Below are 27,954 nucleotides of genomic sequence, written 5' to 3'. Positions count from 1 at the left end.
TTGTTCCTTTGTTCTTGTTTTGTTTTGGCAAGCTATTCTGGGCTTCAATCAAATGTGAAAACCAATAAAACATACATAGCAAAGGATGTGTGTTGGGGACACAGAACAGGGAGGGAGTAGGCAAAGACAAAGAAGCAGTCTGGATGCAATTGATAAGTTCCATAAAGTCACGCCTATTCCTTAGCTGCAAACATTTCTTTCATTCCGGTCTATGGAATGGAATGAATTAAAATCGTGTACAGACTTTGTTGTAGAGCCCAAAGATTCTCCAGAGTTTCTCAGCTTCCTCAACAGAATTATCTGCCCCAAACTGTCAGTTCCAATGTGTATTCAGCCTGGTTCTGAAACATTCATCTGAAGATCTGGTACTCTCTCCCCTCTGATCTAAAAAACCATTCCACCATCAAATTCTATTTTTTTTTTCAGGAAAATAAATATTTTGTGTACAAAATGTAGAACTAAAAGTTTCCGCTACTGAAGTTTGCATCCCAGCCAGGCTGGGGGGCAGGTGGGGGGGGGCAGGGGCTGGGTGTATGGTGAAGCTTAGGGCATACTTTTAGTATTGAGGGGAGGGGGCATCTGCCGTTAAGAGGGGGCTATGTGGGAGTTTTGTTGTTTGTGTCCCATATGTAAGAAACTCCGTGGCAGCTACTTCTGGCATGGAGGACTTTGAGCATCAATTGCTGGGCCATGTTTTAGTAGTCAGTGAGTGGGTATCGTAGGAAGATAAAGACAAGGATGATGCAGAAGGTGGCAAGTGCCGAGCTGGTAATGTTAAAAAGGCGGGCTGTCTTGGCATCTTCAACAGCACCATTCAAATCGTTGAGGAGTTTTTTATCTCGAACCTGGAAAGAACAAGAACAAAGAAACAAATTTGGGGACACAGGTTAAAAAAAAAAGGAAGCTAAGAAATAAGGGTGAGTTTAAAACCCTAAACTAAGACCTATTGCCTATGACCATTTCTATTTTGCAATTTTAAGGGAAGTTCTGACCCTCTGAAAACAATGAGCAGAAAGACCTTGAAATTTGTTGCTAGTGTCTCATATCCAGCAACAATATTTCCTCTGGCTGGCAATCCTAGCTCCTTCTTATTTCAGATGTAGTTGATGGGGGGGGAGGGGGAATGAGATGTGGGCGAATGTGCCATTAGGCCCTTGACATGGACTGAGGTGTCATGTGGGAGAAGAAACCTGATGTACGAACTCAAAAGATGTTTAATTTTCTTGAGATCTATCACACCTTTTCATCTGGGATCACAAATGTCATGGTCTTGAAACCCAGAAATATCTCCTCTTCAAGATATTTGAAAGCTACTGGCTGTCTGTATATGTTTATGTGTGCATATTCTATCTCTGCTAGTCAGGCAGCTGCAGCCTTTTTCAAAGAGAAGGTAAAACGTGTCACAAGTTTCCTTTGCAATAAGAAGCCACTGATGGGACTAACAGAATATTAAGAGAATTGGGCTAACAGGATCCTCTGCAGAATGCCTACAGTTTAGCCTATGGCCAGAGAAGATAGAATTGTTTCTTCAGCACTAGGATGGACTGGTTTATTATCCTGCACTTCATGAAAATCCTTAAGATTTTCTTTAAGATGTTAAAGCAGCATATTTTGGAGTGATTCTAATGAACCCAGTGTATTTTAGAGTAAGAGCTTGAAAATTTATGGAGAGAGAATCCAAAATTGTATCACTGAGAATTGTTCCAGGTCTCCATATTCTGTGGGCATGTGGATTTAGGTTAAGGTGGGTGTGATTTCAATTATGCCTAAGAATTATATGTATTAATACAATTCTGCTATAGTGCTTGGCCAATGTTTTCATCAACTATAATCCATTTCATCAGCCATAGGAAGCATTATCCACAATTGACAGATATATATGGGCATGGGTGTAGCGGGGTAAAGATAATAAATGAGGTCAAATGGCAATAAAATAGCAAAAGTACAGTTTGGGACGACACGTTTAAATTTAAATTAATGCAGTAGGAACATAGTGATCATTTATGACAGCAGGAATTAAGGATAAACCATTCATTCTAGCTTTATTACATTAATTAAAATTTGTGATGAGATGAAAAGAATTATTGTGACACTTCATGGTCAGGCTTACATAATTGGATCTTTTTTTAAAATGTTCTAATTCAGTAGCTTTGCAATGGAATCTTTAAAAACCTTTTTTTAAATTTCAAGTATCTAATGATTTGGAGACCAGCCTACAAAGCTTTTGTCATAATGTCCTTGTTTATCTTGAAGTCTCACAAGACTCTATTATTATGGGTCCAACAAGTTAATATGGCGATCTGGGTTTGTTTTTTGGTTTTTTTGCTCAACGTGAATCCAGTGCAGAACTAACTTGGCTCTTAATGTGATTGCCCAGTTGCCACAAATCAATTCACAGGGTCAAGAGGGGAGGTAGTATATTCTGGACAGGCCAGAAAGGAGCTAATTGATCCTAAGGGGTGTCCCTTACTCTAAACAGAGCCAATGACCCTTTTCCCACAATACAAGTGACTGAGCCATTCCTTCTCCTAGTCAGTGGATGCAAAGATGCCAACAGCCCATCATTGGGAATAGCAGGGTTTGTGTTGCAATGATCATCTCCACTGCACAACTTTAGACAATATAATTAGCTATCTGCTCCAATCCATTAAAAATACAGTAATAGGTTCCAGTTGCAAAAAAGCAAAATTTTTCAGCTAAGTGTATTACTTTCTGATGCCTTGTCAGCAAATAAATAATCAATACAAAATGTGATCTGGGAAATTAGCCTCAATTGAAAATCAGCCTAAAGCTTGCAGCATAAGAGGGTGTTTGACTGCCTGGGTCTACCTTACTTTGCAGAGGCAAAATCTCTGAGAGATTGAAACAGTATTGTATCTATCCCCAAAGAATGCAGAAGGATGCATTCTTAATGGAGGGCGTTAAAACAAATTCTGAAGAATGCCCATCAATATTCATGTAATTGAAAATAGATAAGTTGCAGGGAGGCTCTCTGGATCTCCCTGAGGGTGATATCTTCCTGAAGGTTGAATTAAATCATTTTGCCACTCTACATCCTGAATCTGCTGCTCAATTATTTCTTTGGCCTTATCTAACCCTAACAATAACAAATACTCTGGAGAGGGACATATGATCGCAATTGGTTCATAATACTCCTCCACCGCTGTGACCTAAGATGGTCAGATATTAGAAAGGAAAGCAGTCTGGCTGGAGCCAGATGGATCTTTAGCGATGCTAATAAAACAGCTTGCCAGATTTTGCCTCTGATTCTAAACAGCCTGACCTCTAGTCTCAGTATATTTGGAACACATCTAGGAGTCATAAAGGAGGGTTTTCGGTAGTGTGACTGGATTTGTGTGTGGGGGGCGGGGGGGAGGTCCAAAATTAGACTATAAGCCTAATTGCAGTCCGTATAATAATTTTGCAACAAATAATTTAATGGGGGCTGGAATGAAGTACCTTCCCTGTGTATGATGGAATTCCAAAATTGCTGCCATGGTTTTCTGTGCCACAGAGGAGGCATGATTGGCTTGGACTGGCTTCTTTCTGGAGGCTTGGAAGACAACCCCTAGATCAGTGTTTCTCAACCTTGGGCGCTTTAAGCTGTGTGGACTTCAACTCCCAGAATTCCCCAGCCAGCATCCACACAGCTTAAAGCGCCCAAGGTTGAGAAACACTGCCCTAGTCACTTGACGCATTTAACTGGCTTCATGGGCTAGTTATCTACATGTCATGTATGAACCTTAAAATTCTATAGAAAACTATTCTATTTGCAATTTAGGATAAAATTGCCAACATCTGATGAGGTACACTCTAGTTTATAGGAAATTATGTCATAGTAACTTGGTTTAGCCTATAAAATGACTTGTACTTACTACTTCTACCATTAAGCTACATATTAACCTTCTACCATCACCTATTTTTTCTAACTAAAAGCATGTTTAGCAAGTGATGCTGAGAACAGAGTTACTACTGCTGCTATAAGATGCTCTTCTAAATAATTACTTTTTTTTTTAGATTTTTTTATCCCACCTTTCTTATTTTTTATAAATAACTCAAGGCAGCAAACATACCTAATACCCCTTCCTCCTATTTTCCCACAACAACCACCCTGTGAGGTGGGTTGGGCTGAGAGAGACTGACTGGCCCAAAGTCACCCGGCCGGCTTCCATGCCTAAGGCGGGACTAGAACTCACAGCCTCCTGGTTTCTAGGCCAGCCCCTTCACCACCACACCAAACTGGCTCTCTTCATAAGATTATCCCTTGTACTAGGTGAAAAACTCACCCAATCTTGACTTACTTCAAATATACACCACAGGGTTGGACATTTTTAGTACTGGGGTGGGAGATCACTCCTAGATCTATAGGCTGAGAAATTGAAAAAATATACCAGAAAAAGGTATCAACAATTTATTTCTGTTTGGTGCCCCCCCTCCCCCCAGTCTCCAATGAATGCTTCCATTTAGTCACCAGGAATTTAGCTCATCTTTACTTTAAGAACATCCTATGGACTGATTTTCAACAAAAACAAGATGGTAGTTTCTTTGGTCTTAGCTTAGTGTGATACAGTAGGTAAACCAGACCACTGTGCTTGCTTAACCATTTTTAATTGTAGTTAAAAATCTTGGCTTGACATTATTGTGTGAACTAAACCTGCTTATTGGCACTCTCAGCGCTGTCTGAAACTAAACACCGATAGTGGAGGGTACCCAACCTTTTTTGTCTAGTGGGCACATTTGGAAATTTGTGAGCACATTGTCAGCACTGTGCTGCTGAGGGCGGGTGGGGTGGGGGCTTGCCCATTCAGGATAGCAGGGCCAGTCCCTCTCTCCCTCTCTCTTACCCACCGATGGGACATGGCATCATAAGGATGTTAGCTATAAAGTCTGCAGGAACATTGGTGCTCAGGGTCACCACCCTGGGATCCCAAAATTAGTAGATCATCTCTCCGAAACATTTTTTTCAGATGGAAACATACTGTAGATACTGAAAGATTGCAGTATAGTTAATCTTATGGCTAGAGGCCTTTTGCTATGGGCAAGGAACTGACTTTGATGACTGCTTTGCTTAGTGCCTTCCACTGAATGAATAGTCCTTGCAATGAGCAAAGCTAAACACCAGGTGTCAGTGGTGGAGCACGTATAGAAAACCCTTTGTTCCGTAATGCAGTAGAACTGCCCAGATCAAACTGAGTTATTTTCTATGAACTCCAAAAATAATTCCACATGTTCATACAAGTTACTTATTTATCATTATCACTGCATTCACATGCATTTACCTGAAAGAACAGCCTCCAATATATTTTGTGAACTGGGAGTTCAGATTGTCCTCTAAGGGTTTATTGTTGATGCCGTTCAGGAGGGACGTTTTCCTAGAATGACTTAGGAACTGAATCCCCTTGGTGGCAGCACCAGCATTAGGGGATCCTCTCCCTGTAAGAGTTCAGGCTTCTTTGAGGTAGACCAGATCAGGAAGGCTAGACTCCATAGGAAGGCTAGAAATATACTTTATTGAAGTTGGCTATAATAAATAACAGAATCTTGCAAGTCTGATTGTGCTTCTCCTGCCCTCCCTCTTACACCCAGTGAGCCAGGGAGGAGCATGAATCCCTTCTTAACATTACCTCCCTTCCCCGGATGCAACAGATTCTGAATATTCACTTCTAAGCCATTTCCATGGCTCTTCTCCTTCTCTGGCTTGTTTTTTAAAAAGTTAAAACCCTTTTATTATATCCAAGTCTTCCCCCCACAACCAAAATCATGTCGTTTTAAAATTATTACCGGCTGTTTTAATTTTGGGGCTGTGCAGCTTTATTTTCTGTGTGTTATTTACAGATATTATATTTTTAAACAACCTGATTTTTTTAGAATGTATGGGTCATTTTTGTGATTTGTTTTGGATTTATATTGAGAGCTGCCATGGCTTGGCTTGTTTTGGAGTGAGCGGGCTAGAAATCTGTTAAATAAATAAGAAAATAAATCAATGGTGAACCTGGTGCTGTTCAGTGGACGTGCACCTTTAACTAATGCTGCATGTCCAAGGATGCAGTTTGTGTTTCCAGCTCACCAATTACTAAAGCCTGAAGCTTATTTCGGGCTGTAGAGCAACACCCTGTGCATCCTAAATATGTGGAATCTTCCACTTTGCTCTTCTGTAAAGATAATCCTTGCTTAAAAGTGTAGCCTGCTTGCTGATAAAATAAAAATGGCTCGTAAATGTTTACATAAAAGCATACATGAAAACCTTAATAAAAACATTTTTGCATGGAAAAAACTGATCTGAGAAGGGGTGATTTTTTGCAGAAATGGAAGGAGGTTGACTTCAGTTTTGCCTTCTCCATTGCCCTTTCACTGCATTTCCCCATTCACACTCCAGAACTGTTACAGTAAACAGGAACCAAACCATCAAGGGGCATGGAATTAGGAAGTATATTGTTGAGAGACTTCAAGGGTCATTGTAGAGAGAGAGAGAGAGTTAAGAGAGGCAGAGAAAGGGATACAAGCGCCCTCGGTTTGCTTTCATAGTGAGATCTGAGCTTTTCTGATGAACTGGATCTCTTAAAATTGTGGAAACAAGAGATACTTTTAAGCTTTGGAAAACCAGCAGCTCCCACTGAGAAGATTACCTGACTTTGAAAATTTGGCTAACCTGCTTATTTTATTTTATTTTATTTTATTTTATTTTATTTTTTGTAGATTAAAATATCATTACTGATGGTAAGAAAAAGCAAAACCTGAATTTGGAATACATTAATAACTATAATTTGCAATGAGGTTTTGAAAGTGGAATAATTAATTGGTAGTGACTCAGATTGTACAAGAAAATAATTTAATGTGCTAGTAGACCTAATATTAAAGCTAGAGTTACCATATTCAAACTTATGCGAAGGATTAGACTCTAGAAAGATAGTTGTTTTACATTTTACACCCATTTTTCATAAGAGCTCCAGATAATTTACACAGAAAACTCATTTTATCTTTATCCCCAATATCTACCCCAATACCCTCCCCTGTGGGGTAGATATTGAGCTGAGGGGAAAAACTGAACAGAAGTCACCCAGTGAGCTCTGTAATCAAATAAGGATTTTAACTTGGATCTCTCTGGTCAAAGTCCAGCACATTCATACACAATTTCCACTGTGTTCCTCCCAAGTCCTGTCTCTTTATTGCCCATCCCATTGAACAAAAAAGAAAAAAGAAAAAGAAATGGAAGAATGCTGGGTCCAAGGAAGTAGGGAGGGTGGCTTGATCCTATATTGGGGAAAGTGGAGGTAAGGTTGAGAGAAGCACAGTAGCTGGGCACAGGCGGAGGAGGAGGATAGATCAAAGCAGAGAAAGAGAAAAGGCATAAAAGAATGACTGGGAAGAAGGAAAGCAACAGAAAAGACTTGGGGGTGGGTTGCAGCAATGCTGGCTTCAAAATGGTGGGTGTGATCACATGAGAAAAGTCCACCCCTTTATAATGCATGCAATACACCCAATGCATGTTGAAAAAGGATGAAGCTCTGGTGCCCAGTTATGCCTGCCATTTTGAAGCCAATGGCTGTCATTGTGGACACCCTTGATATGACAAGAGATGCTCATGGCCTGTTCTCTTATCAGAGTGCTGGATGCAGAATAACGAATTAATGTTACAGGGAGAGCAATTCTGCTTACATTTTTAAAGCTAAAACAGAGAATGCAACAGAGAACACAATTGGAGGCTAGACAGCCATTTGTTGGGGAAGCCTTAATTTGAGCTCCTAAACTTGGAATCCAACATGATTGGATCTGATGGCCTAGAAGACTATGCTAAGACTAATGAGCCAGGAAAGCAAAGGAAAGCATCCAGAATGGCATGCAGAGAAGTTGATTGGGGGATGATGTGAGGAAAAGAGACTATTCAGAGTCTGCTCCTGGGGAATGAGCAATCTTGGACATTTTAGCCCTTTTTAGAGTCATAAAATCATAGAGTTGACAGTTGGTCATCTAGTCCACCCACTCCTCTGCACAGGACCAGCTAAAGCATTTCAGAGAAATGCCTATCCAGACTCTTTAGAAGGGATAAATACATTTCATGAGGCACCTCGTCAGAAAGTTCCTTCTAATATTTCACCTGAATCTACTTCCTGTAATTTCAGCCCATTGGATCTGGCTCTATCCTCCAGGGCAACAGAGAAAAATCCATTCCCTCCTTCGAAAAACAGATTTACACAGGAAATGCCAGACATTTGGTGACTTCTGGGGAAGCAATGGTGAACTGAAGACAGCTCTGCTGAGAGTGGAGCCAATGACCGTGGTGGAACAAGAAGTCGGCGAATGGATCGGCTTCTTAGAATTCCTTCTTGGACAAGGAGAGGACTCAGGATTACCCATAAGTGCTCCAGACAGTAGCTCCCCACGAGGAGACTGTAAAACAGTGGTCTCCGGCAGGTTTAGAACTCTGGGAGCCAAGGAATCACCATCTTTACCCAAGCTGTGGTTCGCTTGTATTAATGAGAGATCCTGGGGAGGAGGGAGAAACCTCTTTCGAAAGCTTATTGGTCATTCATTCCCTCCCTCCCTCCCTTCTGATCTCTGAACTTGTCATATATAATAAAAAGTTTAAATTCTTAATGAACTAGGGATGCTCATTCTGTGAACGGAATTCAGCCATTAGGACATGTATTCCCACCAAGTCAGGCTACTGAAGAAAAGGGGTTGCTAACTGTCTCCTCCTGAGTAAGTCAAGGCAAAGATTTTCTCTGGAATAAAGTGGCTGGTAGCAGTACACCTAATCACGTCTTTCCCCAGGGGGATTGTGGGGAGGGCCTAGCTCTGGAAGGAAGGTTTGAAAACTCCTCACCAGAAGTAGTGCTCCATTGCATGCCCCCTCTTTTCTTTATAACTCCCAAGAAATCAGCAAGGCTGAACAATTACCCTTCCTAATAAGCTGCATGCCAAATGTGGGTCTTGTCTAAAACAAACACTACACCACTTGATAGAATTACCTTCTGAGAAATACTTCACTGCAGACTTTGATCCTGAACTGACTGAGATAGGCTTGGGCAATTGTATTCAGCAGTAGTTTTCCTTGCACAGTGTAGACATCTAATCTCCAGAACTGCAGATACACCTAATGCTTCTGCAGTAATTAAAATAAAGTCTTCTCCAAGTCAAACTCAACTCCTGATGATGAAGTTTTATTTGCCACCATATAGAAGTAGCTTGCCACTGACTTCTTCCAGGATATTCTTTTCAATACACCCTAGTCTATCTTACAGACCTGGGATTCCCCAGCCAGGGAACTGCTTCTTTTGACAAACATTCATTTCTTACAACCATATACTCTCCACTAGTAACATTTTCATATCTTACAAGGCCTCCATTTTCCTATCTTTAATAAACATTCTACAAAGGTACATACATTCGTCTACTCATTTTGGGGTTTTGCCATTTGTTTTTAACATGCACACATTCACTCTATTTTCCCCATCAACACAACAACTTTGGATTTTCAGATCCACACTATTTGCTGTATTATACAATCTAACATTCAGTGCAAATCATGAGTTTTCAGCCAAAAAGATAGCATCATCCATATACAAAATTATGCATACGTTCATGTCTCCAACCAATGCATTGTTACTGTCACCACAAGCATTCCTTATACATTTATGCATCAATACATTCAATAACTAAGAGGATATTACACGTTCTTAACTACTTGCTTCCTGATTGTTAGTACACTATATATACCTCCAATAGGATGGAATATGGCCAACAATATATTGACTTACAAGGTTTAGAGATCCTAGCTTCCACAGAAAAGCATGAGACTGCTTGGGGTAAAACTGGACTTTGGTTAAGCTTGTTACATATCTCCAAAATGAGGCAAAACTGACCAATGTTGTCTTTAGTTTTAGTGGGGAACACTGCATGTGGCATGGGTAAGGCTTAAACTGGTAATGTAATCTTAATTTTCTCTGTGCTATTAAAAAGTGTTATCTGAAATCTTCAATTCACCAAAGGCCATAGGTGATCTTCTCATTGAGAGATAACATCTGTATCTTCCTAAGAGGCATTTCTTCTTGCTCTTGGGAGCCATCGTGTGTATTCTTCTAATGAGGTCAAGGGCAATGGAGGTTGCCTTTCTAAAACTTGTAACTCTCCAGCTGCATTACAGCTCCCAGACTCCCTTACCAGCAATTCCAGCTAATGATAACAGATACTTGGAATTGTAGTTCAGCATCACCAGAAGGCCTTTGATTTCCCACAGCTGGTTTAGTCTCCTTTTCTGCTGAGATGCTCAGTGGTGTCTTCTGTCCATCTCTGCAAATAATTTTGCCACTTCATTTTTTTCCCCTTGCTTCAAAGGCAGGGCAAGCTCATGAACACGATGACACATCTGACAGGAACTGCCCTGTGCAGTGGAGTTGTTTCAGGTATTATTACAGCTGGGCTGAAGATCTTACTGCCTTGTGTGTCACAGGCATTTGTTTATTCTTCTGTCTGCCTATGTGCACAGGCACTGCAGTCTTTGTTGTTATTGCAAGAGCTTGTGCTCTGCATATATCTGCTGGCTGGGCAAGGAAAGGAGCAGAGTTACAAGTTTTCCTCTAGCTTGGAATCAAGCCCTCTGAAACTTCAGACTCAAGGTTCTGCCATGGTTGAATCTGTATAAACATTCAGCATGATGGATACTTCCAACATAGAAAAGAACCGCATTCTTATAAACTTGTGATTTGTTCTTTGCAGTGATTACAGTAAGGTAGAGAAGACATTTGCTCCTATCTTCTTTAGTTTTTTCCCCCCCAAATTGTGAGTCAAATCCAGGTCTGAAAAAGACTTGAAGGCTTGCATCATTCAGCTTCCAATAAGAAATACCAAGTCCTTTGTAAAGATTGCAGGCTACTTTTAACATGAGTTCTATGAGAACTTACACATTTTGGTAAGCTGAAAATCACATTATGCTTAACTCAGTGGATGAACTCATGTTGTGTATATGATAACCTTCCACCTTGCCTGTCCTAAGCCCAAGAAGGAAGAGGAGTCAATGCAAGATCAATAACCTTTTTTATTCAGCAGCAGCAACACAATACTAAGAGCATAGCACAACTGCTTGGGCTTGTAATGCAATCACATGGATGGACTTCCTGCATGAACATCTCGGATGCTACTGAGCCCAAGCTATAGCAGATTTTTAAAATCACTGGAGATGATCTATCTATACCATCACTATCATTATGCTAGCTTTTGCTTTGTTTTGTCTAGATCAGACTTTTCTCACCAAATTGTTGCTTTAATGAATTCTTAATCATAACTTCATAATATATTTAAAAAACACATAGAGATTAGAATAATGCAAGCCACAATGTTGCACAATAGAAGTCCCGAAATGCACATTATACCAACCACCAAGTTATTAGGGAATGGAATGCATAATTTAAAATCAGCACTTGTAATTCAACATAAAAGACACCCACTGCTTCTGTGGTACAACAGGCTCAATATATTACCACCTTCTGAAGAAGATAGATTAGGTAGTGAATGTAAACTGAAATGGTATGAATGCTCAGTGGTCCAGGTCAACCTTCCCTAACATAAAGCATGCCAGAACTCCCACAATTCTTAGCCAGCACGTTCAGGATGCCTGATAATTTTGGGACATGTAGTCGTAAGAGATCTGGTAGGCCCCAAGTTGGAGAAGGCCAGTTCAAGTAAAACCAACTGACAGTTGCTCATGTTAGGATTCTAGCCTTCCACTCTTGAATTCATGCTAAATTCTTGACAAGACCAAGTATATCTATAGTTTTTAATACCATTTTATACTACATACAATGAGTTTACCTGAAGTAACTTCACATTATTATGTGATACTTATGTAGGACTGCTGCCAAGCCTTAGAAAATCCCCAGTACATTTATTCTTTTCATGCTTCAATGAGACAGATAAGATGAAATGCATAGCTGAGGTATAGATTCTGTAGACCAAGAGCTTCTCAACAGTTCCTAGCCAGATTGCAAAGGCACATAACAATCACAGGAAGATCTAGACTTCATGAAATTATCTATTATATATACTAAAGAAAAATCTCTGTGAATCTAGTTTCCATTCTGTAGCTTTTAGTGTCATTTAAAAGAGATCTGCATGCTATATAAAGCTATCAAAGCTATATATGAATTTATTTAAAATGTAAAGGCCTTGCTCACTTCCAATTCAGTGTTTTGGTGCCAAACCAAAAGTTCACCTCTCCTGGGGAAAAAAAAGAGAGACCAGTGGATAACCCATGCTAGGATTTTAATCATCTAATCAATTAACATCTATTTAGAAATAGGGTTGCTTTGACTTCAGTTAGGGTTACCACCAAGTAAACAAATGAACAACAGAAGATACTAGAGGAGCAATTCAGCCATGACAATTGGGTGGAAAAGGAAAAGAGGATACTGGCATTGGGTTACACAATACTTTTTTATGAAAAGGGAAAGTGAACATATGGTAGACTTGTGCGGAAAAGGGAAAAGCATTTCTGCTCCCAAGCCACATCAAAGATGTGCAAATCTCTAGGAAAAGCAAAATAGCTCTCAAATTGTAAGAGGGAGACCAAGATTTGAAAATAAAAGTTGCTGCAGCCATAGCAAAAAACACTGACTACTCAGAGCTATGAAAAAGACTCATTTTAGAATAGGGATGCAGGCAGTGCTGAATAGCTTGTAACCCTTTCATTAAACAAAATCATGTGTATTAGTATAAATGTGCATGAGTTAAATATTTTTTTAATCTGAGGCAGCAAGGCTTATCTTACAATTATGTCTGAAATCACCATACAGCAGCATGCTAGAGAAATTACATTGTATAACTGATAAAATTCCACTTACTCATCTTAAAAATGTCACAATTTCTCCCACAATTGCAGCACTGTATGTTGATGTGTGGCACAGAAATATATTATCAAATCAACGGATTCATTAAAATGCACCCAGAAAGAAACATTTACATTGTGAAATATATCAGCATAGCAGTGTTTCTGAAACAATATTGTAGGTGACTACATTAAAAATCCCCAATTTCCTCCTTTCCTCTCTTCTCCTCTCCTTTCCACCACTGACTCAATAAAGAGTCATGGTAGGTTACAAAGGTCAGCAGCAAACATCTGTCTGCAGGCAAAATATCCATGATAAATATAATTTAAAACAATTACTAACAAAAATAACAAAATACAAAGGTAATTATAATAGTGATAATAAAGTAAGTAAAGTTGTAATAAAACTGAGTATCAAGATAACACAAGCAAACTGATTTAAAATAAATTCAAAAACAAGTAAAATAATGGTGGGAATAACAAACTAAAGTGCCTCCAGCTTGTAGGCAGCCCACTGCGAAGAATGTTGTGCCCAGACCAAGGTGTTCCAACAGGAACGTAGTGCTTTCCTTGGGAAAACAGAAGAGGACCTTCCATCTAGACAGTCCATGGCACATGGAGGAGGAAGTGGCCTGACTGACACAGCTGGGAGACTTGATCTGCTGAGCTACAACTGCCCCTTTCATTTTACCCCTGGGCTTGGCACCTGTTCAGCATTATTGTTTTGGCTGTGAGGGAGACTGGAAATCTGCTTCTGTAGCCCCTTTTTTCCCTTTTTTTAAATGGTCCGTGACCTGGACTGATACTGTCAACCCTACAGGATAGACCAGACTAAAAAAACAATGCCATATAGATCAGGGCTACTTTCACTGTAGCAGCTATAGTAACAGTATCTGCAAGTCTGAATGTGCTTCCCCCTCCCTCACTTATCTTCCTTGTGAACTAAGGAGAGGCTTGTCTGACACGTTTTCTCAAGTAAGTTTCTTGGTAAGGGCTCACACCACACTTATCTGACCATTCCCTTGGTAGCAGCTTTTCTTCCTGTTCTTCCAGGCCATTCTTTACGTCCTCTACAGATACTAACTAGCAGGTCCATGGCTTAAATGCACATAATTGGAAGTGTAAAGGAAAGCTCTTGAACTGAATTGCTCTTGTAATTCTGTAACATGTATAGCAGGGAATTCCCTTCCTACTAGCTGCTTCTCATTTCCTTTCCTCACAGAACATTATTTAAAAAGTGCCATAGCAGAACATAACCTGGTACAGATATGGCTTCAAGATACAGACCTATTTCCCCCTTCCTACCCCTTTGGTAGGTACCCTTTGGTAACAGCTGTATGTAAGCTGTGATTTGACACAAGAATCAGTAAAGCAATTTCTCAGATTCCAGCTTTTCAATAAGACTTATCTAGTATCAGTTGCAGAAATCTGTCCATTGGATGGCAACCAAGAGAAATAAAACATCTCTTTTCTGTCACCTAGTGGTTGATAGGTCAGCCTGTTGACAGAAATCATGTGGATGTACCTGGGAGCATCCTTCAAGTCAAACATCTCTTTCTCACATTCCAAATCCCCTTTCTTGAACTCTGGCTCCAAGAACATTTATGCAACAGCTGAATCTGGGCTGCAGAAATCCAGGTGCCTATTATCTTGCAGTTAAGGGAGACAAGCTCTTGGCTGCTATGCAGTGGTCAACAGGTTGACAGTCTTTTGGAAGAAAAAAAAATATTCGAAAAGAATGGATTGGCTGGACTTCTAGACCTTACAAGAATCACCTGGTATATCTTCTGTATGGCAATTGGTACGGGTCTTTCCCATGGCTGGGGATGTTCAAACATCAGCCAGGGGAACATGCCAGTCACTGACCTTACAATGTTGCATGGAAGACCTATATGGATATCAGCACAGCATGTTAAGGCCAACCTGTGGGAGCAGCAAGATTCACGTTGACATGATTTCCTCCCACCTCCTAGATGGGAGGAAAGCAGTGCAGAGAGGCTGTGTGGATGAGCTCACAGACCTGCTGTTCATGGATCTGAAGATACATCTGAAGTAATAATTTATTTCAGGGCTCAAGAAAAAGCCAGTAACTCTTTCCTGGTTCTCATTTGGAAAGGATTTTAGTTAGGAAGCTTAAGGCAGCATGTGCTCTTTTTAATCTCTGTGGTCATTCTGACTAGTGTGAATGGTTCCTTCTCCCTGCCTTAAATGATGGCATTAGAGACAGACTGTTTATCATTTTCTGTTCTTAACTCCTGATCTCAGGAGTTTACTGAAATTATAGTCATTTGCAATTATGAACACTATCGCTGACTCACCTGTCTATACTTACTTTGCTAGCTGCAAGGCAAGCTTGATGTTTCTTAATTTCTACAAATCTTTGTTCTTCAAAGAATGATGATAAAATTATGAGAACTTGCTGGCTGGGTTTCTTCATTAAGAACTTGCTGCCAGCTGGCCAAACACCTGCAACCCCAAGAGCTGCAAACTCTTTTATTTCTCAGAGTGTAAACTAGATAGATAATATTCACCAAAGTTGTAATTATAAGCACCCTCTTACTAAGAAATAATCCCACTGAACTATCTAAGTAAGCAGCAGGCTTCAGCTTACCCTGCATTTCCAGTTTGCACTGGGTGTTGTTCCTGTCTTAAGCTACAATTCCCAGAAACCTAAAAATCTGGGTTTATATGTCTTGGTTCTTACCTGTAACAGTATTTAACAGTTGGTTCACATATGCATATTTATCACCAAGTGACTGCATGAAGAAATGACATATATTTGGGGGTGAACAAAAAAAAAAGCCCCAAAACAAAAGAGAGAAAATCGTATCTAAGAGACAATGCCTTTGAATGGAGGCAGTTCACATATTCAGATATAAATCATTCATATGATGAAACTTGAATGCATCTTTATGTTTAATGCAAAACACAGACACCATTATTTGGGACAGGAGTCAATAACTATCAGCAGGGAAGAGGTATTTAAGATATAATCATGAAGAAAATTGTTCTCTGAAGCTGCTATTTGCCCTGAAAAGGAATCCTTCATTGGTATAATTTAGTCTGGAATCCTATTTACAAACCTTTCCTAACCTGGGATCTTCAATAGGGGCTGGACTATGAAGAATTCTGGAAGTTGGAGTCCAGCACATTCAGAATGTACAATATTAAGGAGGGTGGCTATACTCACTTAGCTGGGGTGCAATTCTAATAATGTCAGCTTTGGTATGGTCCTAATTTGATAAAATGACCAATAGACCATTTGGTCTGATCTTTTGATCAAAGACAAAAACCTATCCTCTAGGTATTAAACTATGCAATCCAAACCTATGTACAACTGATCCCTTTCTTTATTAGATACTGGAAGAAAAATTATCTTCAATGCAGAAATTAAACAGGTTCTTAGCATAAGCAAAGACTTAGATTCGAAATATAGGATTAGCAGCATTACAAGATGAAGAATGGTACTACTTTCAGCACACCACAGGACTGGGTTCACACATCATAGTGAGGCTACTTACTTTCACACTAAGATTCTGTGTCAGTCTGAAAGCAGCTCCAAAACCTTATGTTTCAATGATGGCAGCAGTATTGGACAACATTGACTGAGCTGATTTATCTCAGGCTCAATTGCAGTATAGTTGAAATTGCTGACACGCTGCAATTTCTTTTCATTTTTGGAGAGAACCTTTGCCTTACTCTTCCTTCTGGCTCCTGTGAGTCACTTGGTCTCTCATTGGTTGAATTCACTCTTAATTTTTAGTGAATAGAAGCTAAAATGTGGCCATTGAAAAGTCATGTTTCAGACTGAAATCAGTGAAATGAATAACTCATATATAATGATCAATCTATTCTTTCTTTAACACTCATTCTTTAAAAGCTCATTCAGTTATTACGTGACACTCTAACTGGGTGATTGCTACTAATTGCTGATATTGCCAAAAAAAGCATATCCTTTAAAAAAAAGTCAATTTGTTACTGCCAACATAGAAATTTGCTGCATTTTGGAGGGCATGATAGAAATGTCATCCTGTTAATCAAAGTTAATCAAGATATTCCTGGACTCACAATTGCATCTACAAAATGTACAAACATACTTTTGCCATGCCAGTTCCATCTGCTGAGAAAACAGACTTATTAGGCAGCTATAAATGTGACATTACTAATTTATCCTTTTTTCTCTATTAGGCATTATAGGTAATTATAATATACTCACTGCAGGGTTGCCCTTGATAATTACCTTGGAAGGATCAACTAGAAAAGAACATACAGTAGAGGATCCAAAAGGAACATGTTCCATTTCTCCTTTGTTTTCTGTACTGTCTTCCTGTTGAATCTAACACACAGTTCAAAATATAGCTTTTGATTGATAAAACTCTTTCATACCTTCAAGACAACTTAAATGTAAATGCACTGTTCGTCTCTACCTTGCCATCAGAATGCCTAAGAATATTTCTCTGTACCATTTAACCAATATATTTAAGTGAAGATGGTGCTGGAAGATAGCACCACTTTTTATAATTTTGTCAGCATACCCTCAAGAATTTTGAAAAAAATTTTTTACTATACATAGTTCAGTTTTTCAAAACTGGTACCATCACTTACTATAGGATATTTGTCACAGGATTCTGTTTCCTGTGCTTCTATTTCTGTTCTAAAGATGTTTATGCCTTCAACCTTTGTCACATAGTCTCTTTCTGTACATTTGAAAAGATGTTTGTATTCTTCCATTTCTTCCCAGCTTTTCCTCTCCTATAAAATCAGAGCCTAAAGACAAAAGAGCCTTCTAAAATCTTCCAACTTCATGCCATATAGAATGTCATAATAACGGATCATAACAGTTCATCACAATGACAGCAATGAAGATGCAAAAGTTGTCCAGTCCAGCACATGTCCCTGCTAAAATTACTTATATTGTTTTTGTGTATACAAAACAGATTATTGTATTTACTTCTCAGTTATAGCAAATAGTTATATTTCTCTGGTTTGGCAGACCTGACTTAATGATCCATTCATATTTGCCAACTTGAGTCAATTTTTTTCAGAGGTGCTATACTGACAAAACTTTTGCTAATTATTTATTTTTCTCAGAAGGACTCCTAGCATTTATTTTCCCAATAGGTTTTACATCCAAATGACATTTAACCAAAGCAAACTTGCTGAGTACCTTCTTCAACCTTTCTAACTTTACCAAATTTAGATTTAAACACTACTTCACCCCTCTGCATCAAAATGTAATGGACCTTTGGACTTTTTTCTTAAAAATAAGTTTTTGTTCCAAGTCTTCTTCACGTTTATTATTTATTGTTACTAAAATGAAAAAGATTATCACTGCACTGTCTTTCTTCCTTTTCAAAGTTCCATTTGATAAATACAGGTCTGCATCTCCTTCTTGAGTTTTGGATAACTGTTTTGGGGCTCCTTCTACATATATCCAAATTTGCCTTGTGACGTTAGCTCATTCTCAATTCCTTGCTGATTGTGCATGTATGAAGCTTTCCTTCAGCTTCACTTTTAAGTGGCTTAAGCACTGTCAATGTCATGCTTTCATTAGAACCAAATGGTTCCCCAAGCTTCCTGCTTCCAAAAATAGTTTTATGCCAGGGCTGGTTCTAGGCCTAGGCAACCAGGCAGTCACCTAGGGCATCAAATTTTAGGGGGTGCCAAAATTGAAAAGACCTCCAAAATATACAATATAAGTATAAAATCTGATAATCTTTCCTCACTCCTTTAGGACTTTTTCTTTCTACACTTTACAAAAACATTTACCCACAAAGTTGGTTGAGTGGTAGTGAACAGCACACTAATCAGATATTGAAAGTCGCGAAAAAGAAATTATTATTACAGCTATGGACTTCAGGAAGCTGATAATATTACTGAAGCAAGACAAAGGTCTGATGGGAAAGTACTGAGTGAGCAAGTCATGTGACTATCAGCTTATCAAAGTTATACCCAGAAAAGCAGTAACAGCACACACCATGTGCTAGTGCACCTGCTCGAGGGTTAAATATAATTTCACAGAATTGTTGCCATATGACCACAGGCACTGATCTAATTATTATTTACTGTGATTCATAGTAAAAAGGGTGAAAATGTCTGAGAAAAGAAAGAAAAAATCGTCCAGGGCTGAAAATTGTAAGCATAAAGCTCAAAAACAGAAAGAAAGAAAGAAAGAAAGAAAGAAAGAAAGAAAGAAAGAAAGAAAGAAAGAAAGAAAGAAAGAAAGAAAGAAAGAAAGAAAGAAAGAAAGAAACAAACAAACAAACAAACAAACAAACAGGCACCTTTTTGAAATTCCTAACAAAATTGGAAGATGAGCCAAGCCATAGAGGGTGCCAGAATATGATTTTGCCCTATATATGCATATCTTGAACACAGAAGACCTGTCCCAAAACAGATGAGAAATGGTAGAGTCCAGACCAGGACTTAATTTGTACCAGAGTTCATCAGCCCTAGAACTGGATTGCTATTCCTGATGAGCCTCAGAATACATGAGAACAAATGTATCTCAATATCTGCAAAATTCCTTTTCTCTACTACTAAACAGCTAGACTTATTAATTTCCACCAAAAGGGCTTAGAAAAAAGGCTTGCAGAACATTTACAGTGACTCTCAGATACCTTTCCCCCCTATCAAAGCATATTAACATTCTATCTCCATACACACAAAAATCTATTTTTCTGCTTGCTACATTTTAGCAAACTCCTCCTCATAATGGGATCTATTTATTTATTTGATTTGCCATTCTTCACTGTCAAACATTCTGCTTCTACATTCTTTTACTTCTACATTCTTTTTTTTAAATAAATTTCATTAAATTTCCAAAAGGTTAAAATACAAGATGGGAAGAGAAGAGTAGAGTAGAGTAGAGTAGAGTAGAGTAGAGAAGAGAAGAGAAGAGAAGAGAAGAGAAGAGAAGAGAAGAGAAGAGAAGAGAGAAAAATCAAGAAAGAAAAGCCATAGAAAAAGAAAGGTAGCTTCTGACTTCCCTTGGTACAGGTATAAATGTAAAATATATTCACCTCTTACTCTAGTATCTAAAAATTTACATAATAGAAAATGTTTAGTCTAACATTCAAAAAAAATTGTAGAATCAGTCTATGTCAACAATACATATGATTTGTACAAGATATTTCTACATTCTTTTACTTCTACATTCTTCACTGTCAAATATTCTACTTCTCACCAAGGCTACATTTCTGGTAGAACACCATCCATGGGAGAATCAGTTCCAGTTTGATGGGATCCTCAATTGAGGGATCTCTGGTAGGTCTTGATAGAACCTGGTAGTGACAGATATGTGATTGGCAACAGCTTTCTCTGAAGAACAGCACTGGTAAGTTCTGAATGGCCATAACTTCTACTTGCCTCTGCTCTGGGACATTGTGGGAAATCAACAATGGCAATTCAGAGCCACATGATATTGATCAAGATGTTGGCTAATGTTTTTTAAAATGGCAACCCAGGGCAGGAGACAGCATCTTCTACTCTTTACAAAAGAAATCCACTTGAAATCTCATCTTTCCTTCCTTCTCTTCAATCACTGGCAGGATTCCCCCCCCCCCCCAAAAAAAAGAATGGCAACTTCTAGGTGAAAATAAGTGGCAGTATTTTCATACATAGGCTGAAAAGGGATAAGGGAAATAGCAGAATTAATCTCATCTTCTCCACATCATCTCAGCTTTCTTCATGCAGCAGGTGCTGCACATGAGAAAACTTAACCAAATATAAAATAGATATTGGTCCTGTTTTCAGTAGCAGTCATGTTGGAATCAATTTGTTAACATTCCTTTCCTTATCCACCGGAAATTAATGAATTAAGAGACACTGTGAAGGACAGGGTTATAGGACACTTAGTCTATGCCCTGAAAACAAATAATACTGAATACATAAAACATGGGTCAAATGTTAGAGCTATTTCCATCATATTTTGGAGCATGGATGAACACATTTAAGGCTTATGGAATCTATTTTGCCATTTCCCAGAATTCCATCATCCAGAGCCTAATGCAAAAGAAATATACTTAGAATTAAGGTATTCAGAACCCACAAATTTGCTTTAATGTCAGAACTGAATAGAACCCAAAAACCTCTGTACCCCAAATACATTTCTTGTTGCCCTCCTCTCAGGTTATTTCATATTAGCAGCATGTTTTAGGGTAACAGAGAATATTATTATAATTGTTAAATAACGGGAAGCCAGATAGGATTGAACTACTGCAAATCCCCAGAAATCTACCAATAAGTCCTGAATTATCTTCTGCCACTCCTGCTTAGAAGGTTTTGTTTTTTTTAATCTAACCCCCTTTTGGGGCACAATTATTATTCAGTATGCCTGTTGTCTATGCTGATAAGCATTAGATTATAGCAAAATGTAATCTTGCTTTTCCATCATTCTAGGTCATTCAAAAATTCTGTCATTGAATAATCTAGCCAATTCAACATAAAACCAGCTTTTATAAATACACTGTTTCCTAAGCTGATCACAAATGCAATAGCTTTTCCCATTCTCACTGTCCCTTTGCTAGCAGTATTGTAATGTCTGTGAAACTATTTTCACTCAATTTTCTTACAAGCCCCTTGGGCAGAGATACTTGAAAATTTGTCAGACTTTAGCTCTTCACTTTTACCAGTGAAGGACTTCAGATTTCTCACCCTGGCAAAGATGTTAGAGACAGCCACCCAGTATTCTGCACAGACTTAGCAAAGGTCACAAAGAGGAACCATCAATAGCTTCCTTCCTCCCTACCACAATGTCCTGGGGATGAGCTCAACTCCTGGTGATCACATGGATATATCCATGTTGTTTTCCTGGCAATGATATAGAAGTTGTTTGCCTTCTTTTTCAACTTTCCAGTCTTGTCTACACTTTTCTGGGTGTTCCTGATGGTCACCCATGCATGTACAAACCAGATCCATACCTGTTTAGGTTTTCAAGCTCAGACAAGGCTAGCTAGATGCAGTTACTTGCTACAACTTGGGATGGTACTTGAAAAATAAAAAATAAACCTGATGTGGGGGGAGGAATAAAAATTTATTCAACTCCCTTAATACAGATCCGTACTACGCAGTACTTTTGTATACTCAGTAAAGACTGCTCACGTCCTTTGTTTTAAAATCTAATTTTTGAACAGAAGGTATTATAAATGCAGAGTCTCATACGTTTCAATTTGCTTCAAAGGTTATACAGACCATTATTTTCCTCATTTCTTCTTCAGTTAATAAGCTGGCTTAGAAGCAGAAGTATAAGAGATAATTTATTAAGAGCAAGGGCATGATCATTTGCTGTTTGTGAGTCAAGAATATAGGGCCTAAACACAGAAATCACCCCAGGTTTGCTTCCTGGCCTCGTTAGGTACCTAGGACTGTGTGCTCAGGGCCTTAGATTTAAGAGTTAAGAAGGAGGCAAGAGTGAATAATATATACACTTGTAATTTACAACTATCTGGTTTGGCCCAGTACAATTACTGGATGTCCTTACCTGGATAATAGAGCAGGACTTTCAGCTTGCTACACTTCAAAGTTCAGCTTCCAAATGCAGCCATTAATCTTAGGTCTCTTTGCTCTGGGGCTGAACTTGGCCCTATTGGGCCCTAATATGTTGTCCAAAACACTAAACCCAAGGCATGTGTATGAGCACAAAACTAGTGAGGATTGAAGAAATGTACAGCATGGAATGCAGGAATGTAACCTGAAATAGTTTGATAAGAAAACATGACTTGGAACCATGGTGGCTACATGACCAAAAGCAATAACTTAATAGCCAAGACTGGATGGCCTAGAAGATGGATTTGTCATGGAAATTCAACTCTCTGCCCTCAGTGCCCACATATGTAAATTCTATACAACAGACTATTTTTCAACTGTTCTCTACTGCTATAAGAAAAGCATCGCATTGTGTCCGTCCATCCATCCATCGAGGACTGCCACAGTCAGATGAGGAACTTGTAAGTTAAGACATGTAATAATACAAAAACAGGAGCTGCAATATTAAACTGGGAGCAAGAGATCTTATGATCAGAATGACTTTTCTGCATTTTTCAAAGGCAATACAAGTCTTAAACTGGATACAAATCCAGCTTTCAAAGGGTGCTGGTGGTAAGCCATGTATCTTGGGGTTACCCTGCTAAGGAATGCTAAGCCTGTACAGCTATTGGCTGAGCACATTAAATAACCTCCCAAAATCTCTTTTTAAGAGACTAAAGCAAACTAATCACACATAATGCAAGTTAGAAATGTAGGCCAATCATTGAGTCTCCCTCTCCCTTTCCCTCTCCCCTCCCAGCAAAAAATTAGGAGCATAGGAACCCATTAGTCTAAATCAAGTTTGGGGTAACCAGCTTGAATTGATAAAGAGACAGAGTGCAGCTAGCTTGGAAATGACCTCACTGCCCTCTTGCAGAATTTATAGTTGCTGGATATAGGCAATCAATTTATCTGTTTCTGGGATGAAATAAATCCCTCAAAATAGTGTAAATGCTGCCTGTGAAATATGTTATATATTCCTTTCTAAGGTCATCCTCATCTTCTCATTCCAGTTTATTAAAAAGGGGCAAAAAGAAAAAGAAAGGGGGGGGGAGGGGAAGCTACCATTCTGTGATCACTGACAGATGATCACAATTTGCTTTTTGGCTGTACTCAGCAGTGAAATTCCTGGAGTCCAGCTGTCTCATATTCTCCCTGCAGTTATGAGAAATAATTACAGCAGGTTTGCTGTGTTTAGAGGATTGTATTACATTAGAAAATATTATACAAGCTAGAGAAGCTATATAGCCAGATCTTCCCCTCTCTCACTAATACCATCTCCAATTTTGTAATGGCCAAATAAGCCAAAGAGTTTTTATAACTGTGTAACAGACTGCAGGTTCTCTTTAACAAGCACGCACTCAGGCAGTTCATTTAATTTCCCATTTTTAAACAAACAGTTTAAAACAGTTCCAGATCTACCTTTCTGATCCATAACGCGTGTCACATCCATACCTTCTCCCTCTCCCATTGCTTCTATTATTCTAACTAGGAGTTCTCCTAGAAGGTCTCGGTTTCTGACCTTGTAGTTTATGAGTCCCAGTGGAACATTGCTCGCCTCTTCTTTGCCTGGGTGATATGAGTAGCAGCGGTTTCTTTCATCCCTTCCTATTCTTATTTTCCCAAAGAAGAAGGTGGCCTATGGAGTGAGCAGCATGGTCTTATAAGAGATTCAGAGGTCCTCCAAAAGGCAGCATTAGAAGCTGACAAGTACAAACCTTTGCTTATGATTTGCAGCTGCTTTTTTTCCCCCACCCCAAAGGATCCTTTTCATTGGTAGCTACTCAAATTCCAGAAACAAAAAGGTTTCTTTCTAAAGGTCAGGATCCAATGCCATGGGTTTATGAATTATTATGTAGGGCTATCAGATCTGTACTGCAAAGCTCTGGATGACAGTGGCAATGGGTTGGTGTTTTCTGAATTTGTCTGTTGACATCTAATGGTCTTCCAGATGTTTTCAACCCAAGCTGGCAGCCTTAATCTTGAGCTCTTTTTCCCATTAGACCATTAAATACAAAACTTTTTATTGGATGACCAAAACCACTGTGATAGATTTGATGAGCAGCAAATATGTATAGAACCTACAATATTCCTGCCTTTTAAGATGACAATTATTTTTTCTATATATACAGTAAAAGTTTGGAAGGTACTGAAGAGGAGTACTTTAGTGGCAGAGCATATGTTTTATATGCAGAAGATTTAGGTTCAGTTCCTGAAATCTTCAGAGATATCTTAGACAGCTGCTGCCAATCAAGATGGATCCATTGCTAAATGGACCATTGTCTGACTACATGAAGCAACTTCTCTAATGCTTCATAAAAGAGGAAAGTTAATGAGAATCCTTGGCCCTAGGACAAAATCCCTGTACTAATGCAGATTCTCTTGAAAACTACAGCCTTGTTATAAAAATATTGAGGATCCACTCTATATGATTAGTATAAAGATAAATGCAGTATACAAACTGATGAAAGGATCGGTATTAGAATAATATAAAAATGGCTTCTGATGGTGGTGGCATGATCACAGTAGCATGAAGAATCTATATCCCAGTAGGAGATCTATATTTAAATCCCACCCAACTTGGTCTTACCATTACAATCTACCAGTTGTAAAATGAATTTATCTTCCTGATCATGAACCTGAAAGAGGCAATTAAATTAAATTGCAATGAGCAATTTAATTTCTTATTGTAGCCATCTAGACTGTATATGATTTATTTTCCCTATGAAGATGCCTCCAGGTTATCTTCTTCTCCCTAAAATCAACAACCAGCAGCATACCTTTTCATAATATTTTTGGATCACAGGCCTGAATTGACAAACAAAATCATCCCATTACAGAATGTCCATCTTAACAATATAAGATATACTTCCTCCCGCTCCCTGCTTGATAATATGCAACAAGGAATAGTTCTCGTTTCCAAACTGGAGTAAATTAGCATCAATCAGTTGAGTCTTGCTAAAAGGATGGGCTGAACCCAGCAAGCTTAATCATACAGGGCTGAGATTCATACTTACTTTCAGAGAATATGCCAAGGCAATGAAGCCCAAACAGCAGAAATTGAGGTATACAAAGTTGAAGATGGACCAGAGATAGTAATCGTTCACTTCAGTGGTGTCTGGGTAGATTTCAATTACAGCAGTGGGATTAGTCATCGTTTTCTTCTCGACGGAGTGTTTGCATTGGACCGGTGGTCTCAGGCTATCCCCTTTGCAGCTCTTATTCTCCATCAGGCAAACAGCAGAAGATGGAGACAGCACAGGTGATCCTTGCTGTATAGGGGGTGTCTTGGAGATGCAGGCAAAGCACCCTTGCTGGGGTGCGTGAGGGGGTCTTCGAGTCCAGAAAGCCCCGTCAAGGGGACACGGAGGGCCCAAGGGGGGTTCCTGTGGTCTCTCCGTGATGGCAGCCCCCCGTTTATACAACTATATCCCAGGAAAGTGTGTTCCCCTGAGAAAGATAGTGATGAAGAAAGTGGGGGGAGTCAGGAAGGGAAAAGATGTGAGAGATAAAAACAAAATACCGGATGCAGGAAGTCAGAAATAGAAAAGAGGTAGTGGAGAAGATAAGAAACAGCAAGAAAGAGAAGGGAGAAAGGAGGGATTTCCAGGCAAGGAGGAAAAAGAGAGGACCCTGTTCAAACACATGTACCACAAAGGAGTATTCTCTGGCACACAGAGCAGTCATTAACGCATGCAGCACTGTAACAGTTCCTGGATTCCCTGCAGCTGGGTGTCCCAGCTCCGCAGTAGGCTTGGCTCGCCTTCCCTTGCCTCCCACACAGAACAGCTAGGAGTTCATTAATTCCCTGGGAGAGGCGAGGAGCTTGACACATCCACACTTGCCTTCCCTAGCCCTCTCTTTCTCCCCCGCTCCTCTGCTCTGTGGGTTTCCTGTTCCACTGCCCCCTGCTAAAGTCCTTTGCAGCGCTATGTTCTCGGACAAAAACAGCAGCAGTTCTCTCCTCAGTCACTCATTTAACATTCCTAACAGTGTTGATTCATCATCACCACCATCTGGAAACTGGACGAGGGAAGAACACTTCTAAAGAGGAGAGCAAGAGCAGGACTCAGGGTGAAAAGGACTCCCTCCCTGCCAGGAGACTCTAGGCTTCCCCTCCCCACCTCTCCCTCCGACCCTTCTCATCCACTCTGCCCATCTCTTCCGCGGGGCTCTCCTGTCCCGTGCCAGCATCAGGACCCCGAAACTGCCGGGCCGGATGGGCGACGACAGCCAGGCTGTTCCTGGAACAGACCGCACAGCTGCGACAGAGAAGCCGGGCCTCCTATGCTTTCCCCCTCTCGGTCTCTGCCCATTTTGCAGAGCGTTTCATCTTGGCTAAATTTCTGGTCGACTTTCCCTCCCTCCCCCTCTTCACCTGTCAGTAGTTTTCCCTTTGGTCAACGTCGCGCGGTGGCGGGTGGCGAGGAAGAAAGGAGGAAGAGGAGGAGAAAAAAAGGGGGAGGAGAGGAGGGGGAAGAGTGAAAGAAGCGCTCCTTCTCTCGCTGGCGTTTCTCCTATCCCATCAGCTTTGCAATTACGAAACGGAGCCTGCCCGTAGACCCACAGGCACCGGAGCCGTCCGTCGGTCCGTCCATCCATCCGTCCATCCGTCCATCACAGCAGGGCGAGAGGATACTTACGAGGAGGGAGGCGGGCAGTTGTGCTGCATCTCCAGCTCAGCAGTGCCACTGTCTCTTCTTTAGCAACTGGAGTTAGTGGAGGCGATGAGGGAGGGAGGGAGGGGCGGGCGGGGAAAGAGGTCAAACGGCCTCTCTCTGCCTCGGCCCAAGCGGGGCAAGACGTGCGCGCACCCGCTCTCGAGAACCTGGAGGCCGTCCAGCTCCTATTCACCTCGCCAAGCGCGCTCTTCCCACGTGTCCGCGTTTCTCTCCCCGCTGCTGCTGGTCTCTCGGCTCCAAGCGCGCGTGCTCTCGCTCTCTCTCTCTCTCAAACACGCGCGCCCACACACGGCGACCTTCTTCTGGGGGGAAGGAAACTCCACAGTTGTCAAGCCCCCTCCCCCTCCCCGCTTTCACCTATCTGCCGTAAAGGCAGTCCTCCCGCAACTGCCATGTGACAGCGCAGGGATCTCCAGGCTCCGGGCTTTCGACGTTTATTAGATAGGGCTTTGAGAAGCTGAAAAAAGGCGACGGGGTCATCCTGAGGCTGCCCTTGGACCATCACGTACGCCATGCGTGGCTAGCAACACTGAAAAAGTATTAGTCACTCCGGCGCGAACATCGCGACCCCTTCAATGAAGGGCGCGGGGCGGAGCGGGGGGAAGAATCTCCAAGTGAGGCCGGGAGGAACAGCAGGGCGCCTCAGGGGAGGCAGCGCTCTTCGTGCTCCGGTCATGGTGAATGGATAGGAGTGGAATCAATATTGGGTGCAGGCTGTGTCAGCGCGCACACCCCCCCACAGCTTGAACGTCAGCAACTTTTCTGCATCGTGTACACTGTTATTGAAGGAGGGGTGTCTTCCTTTACTGCCTTGGATGAAGAAAGTTCAGAAGAACTTAAAGTTTACATACTGTGTTGTGACCTTGACCGAGTGCTAATAAATGTAGCGGGATACATTTGATCTTTTTTATAAGTTCAACAGGCTGC

The 27,954-nt window shown here is 40.3% G+C and overlaps 1 protein-coding gene across 6 annotated transcripts; it reads right to left on the bottom strand.

Moving 5' to 3' along the window:
• On the bottom strand, positions 1–27,776 carry IFITM10 (interferon induced transmembrane protein 10). 6 transcript variants are annotated; one of them, XM_088146057.1, is made up of 4 exons: positions 26,724–27,763; positions 25,363–25,795; positions 23,868–23,984; positions 1–845 (listed from the first exon to the last, which is right to left on the bottom strand). In XM_088146057.1, exons 2-4 carry the CDS (start codon positions 25,573–25,575, stop codon positions 696–698), a joined length of 480 nt encoding a protein of 159 aa, XP_088002183.1. In that variant the 5' UTR covers positions 25,576–25,795; positions 26,724–27,763; the 3' UTR covers positions 1–695. The 6 variants fall into 6 exon arrangements, with proteins under 6 accessions (XP_088002183.1, XP_088002184.1, XP_025027017.1 ...); XM_088146058.1 differs by having other exon boundaries at positions 26,989–27,763; XM_025171249.2 differs by having other exon boundaries at positions 25,363–27,763.
• Positions 27,777–27,954: the final 178 nt, after the last annotated feature.

Source organism: Python bivittatus, unplaced genomic scaffold (assembly GCF_059951505.1).
Source record: "Python bivittatus isolate LINGU-HERP-01145 unplaced genomic scaffold, Pbiv_v1 ctg000480_np1212, whole genome shotgun sequence".
NCBI classification, from domain to species: Eukaryota; Metazoa; Chordata; class Lepidosauria; order Squamata; family Pythonidae; genus Python; species Python bivittatus.
The sequence above is the reverse complement of the archived record's forward strand: the minus strand, read 5'-3'. Positions and strand labels throughout refer to the sequence as shown.

Bases quoted from the DNA above. Each gene is read 5' to 3' on its own strand.
- IFITM10 (XM_025171249.2), bottom strand. From the start codon at position 25,575: ATGGAGAATAAGAGCTGCAAAGGGGATAGCCTGAGACCACCGGTCCAA. The intron at 23,985-25,362 runs GTAAGTATGAAT...CTCACTCCATAG, and splicing joins CCTTGGCATATTCTCTGAAA to GCCACCTTCTTCTTTGGGAA. The intron at 846-23,867 runs GTCAGAAACCGA...TGTTCTTTCCAG, and splicing joins TGGGACTCATAAACTACAAG to GTTCGAGATAAAAAACTCCT.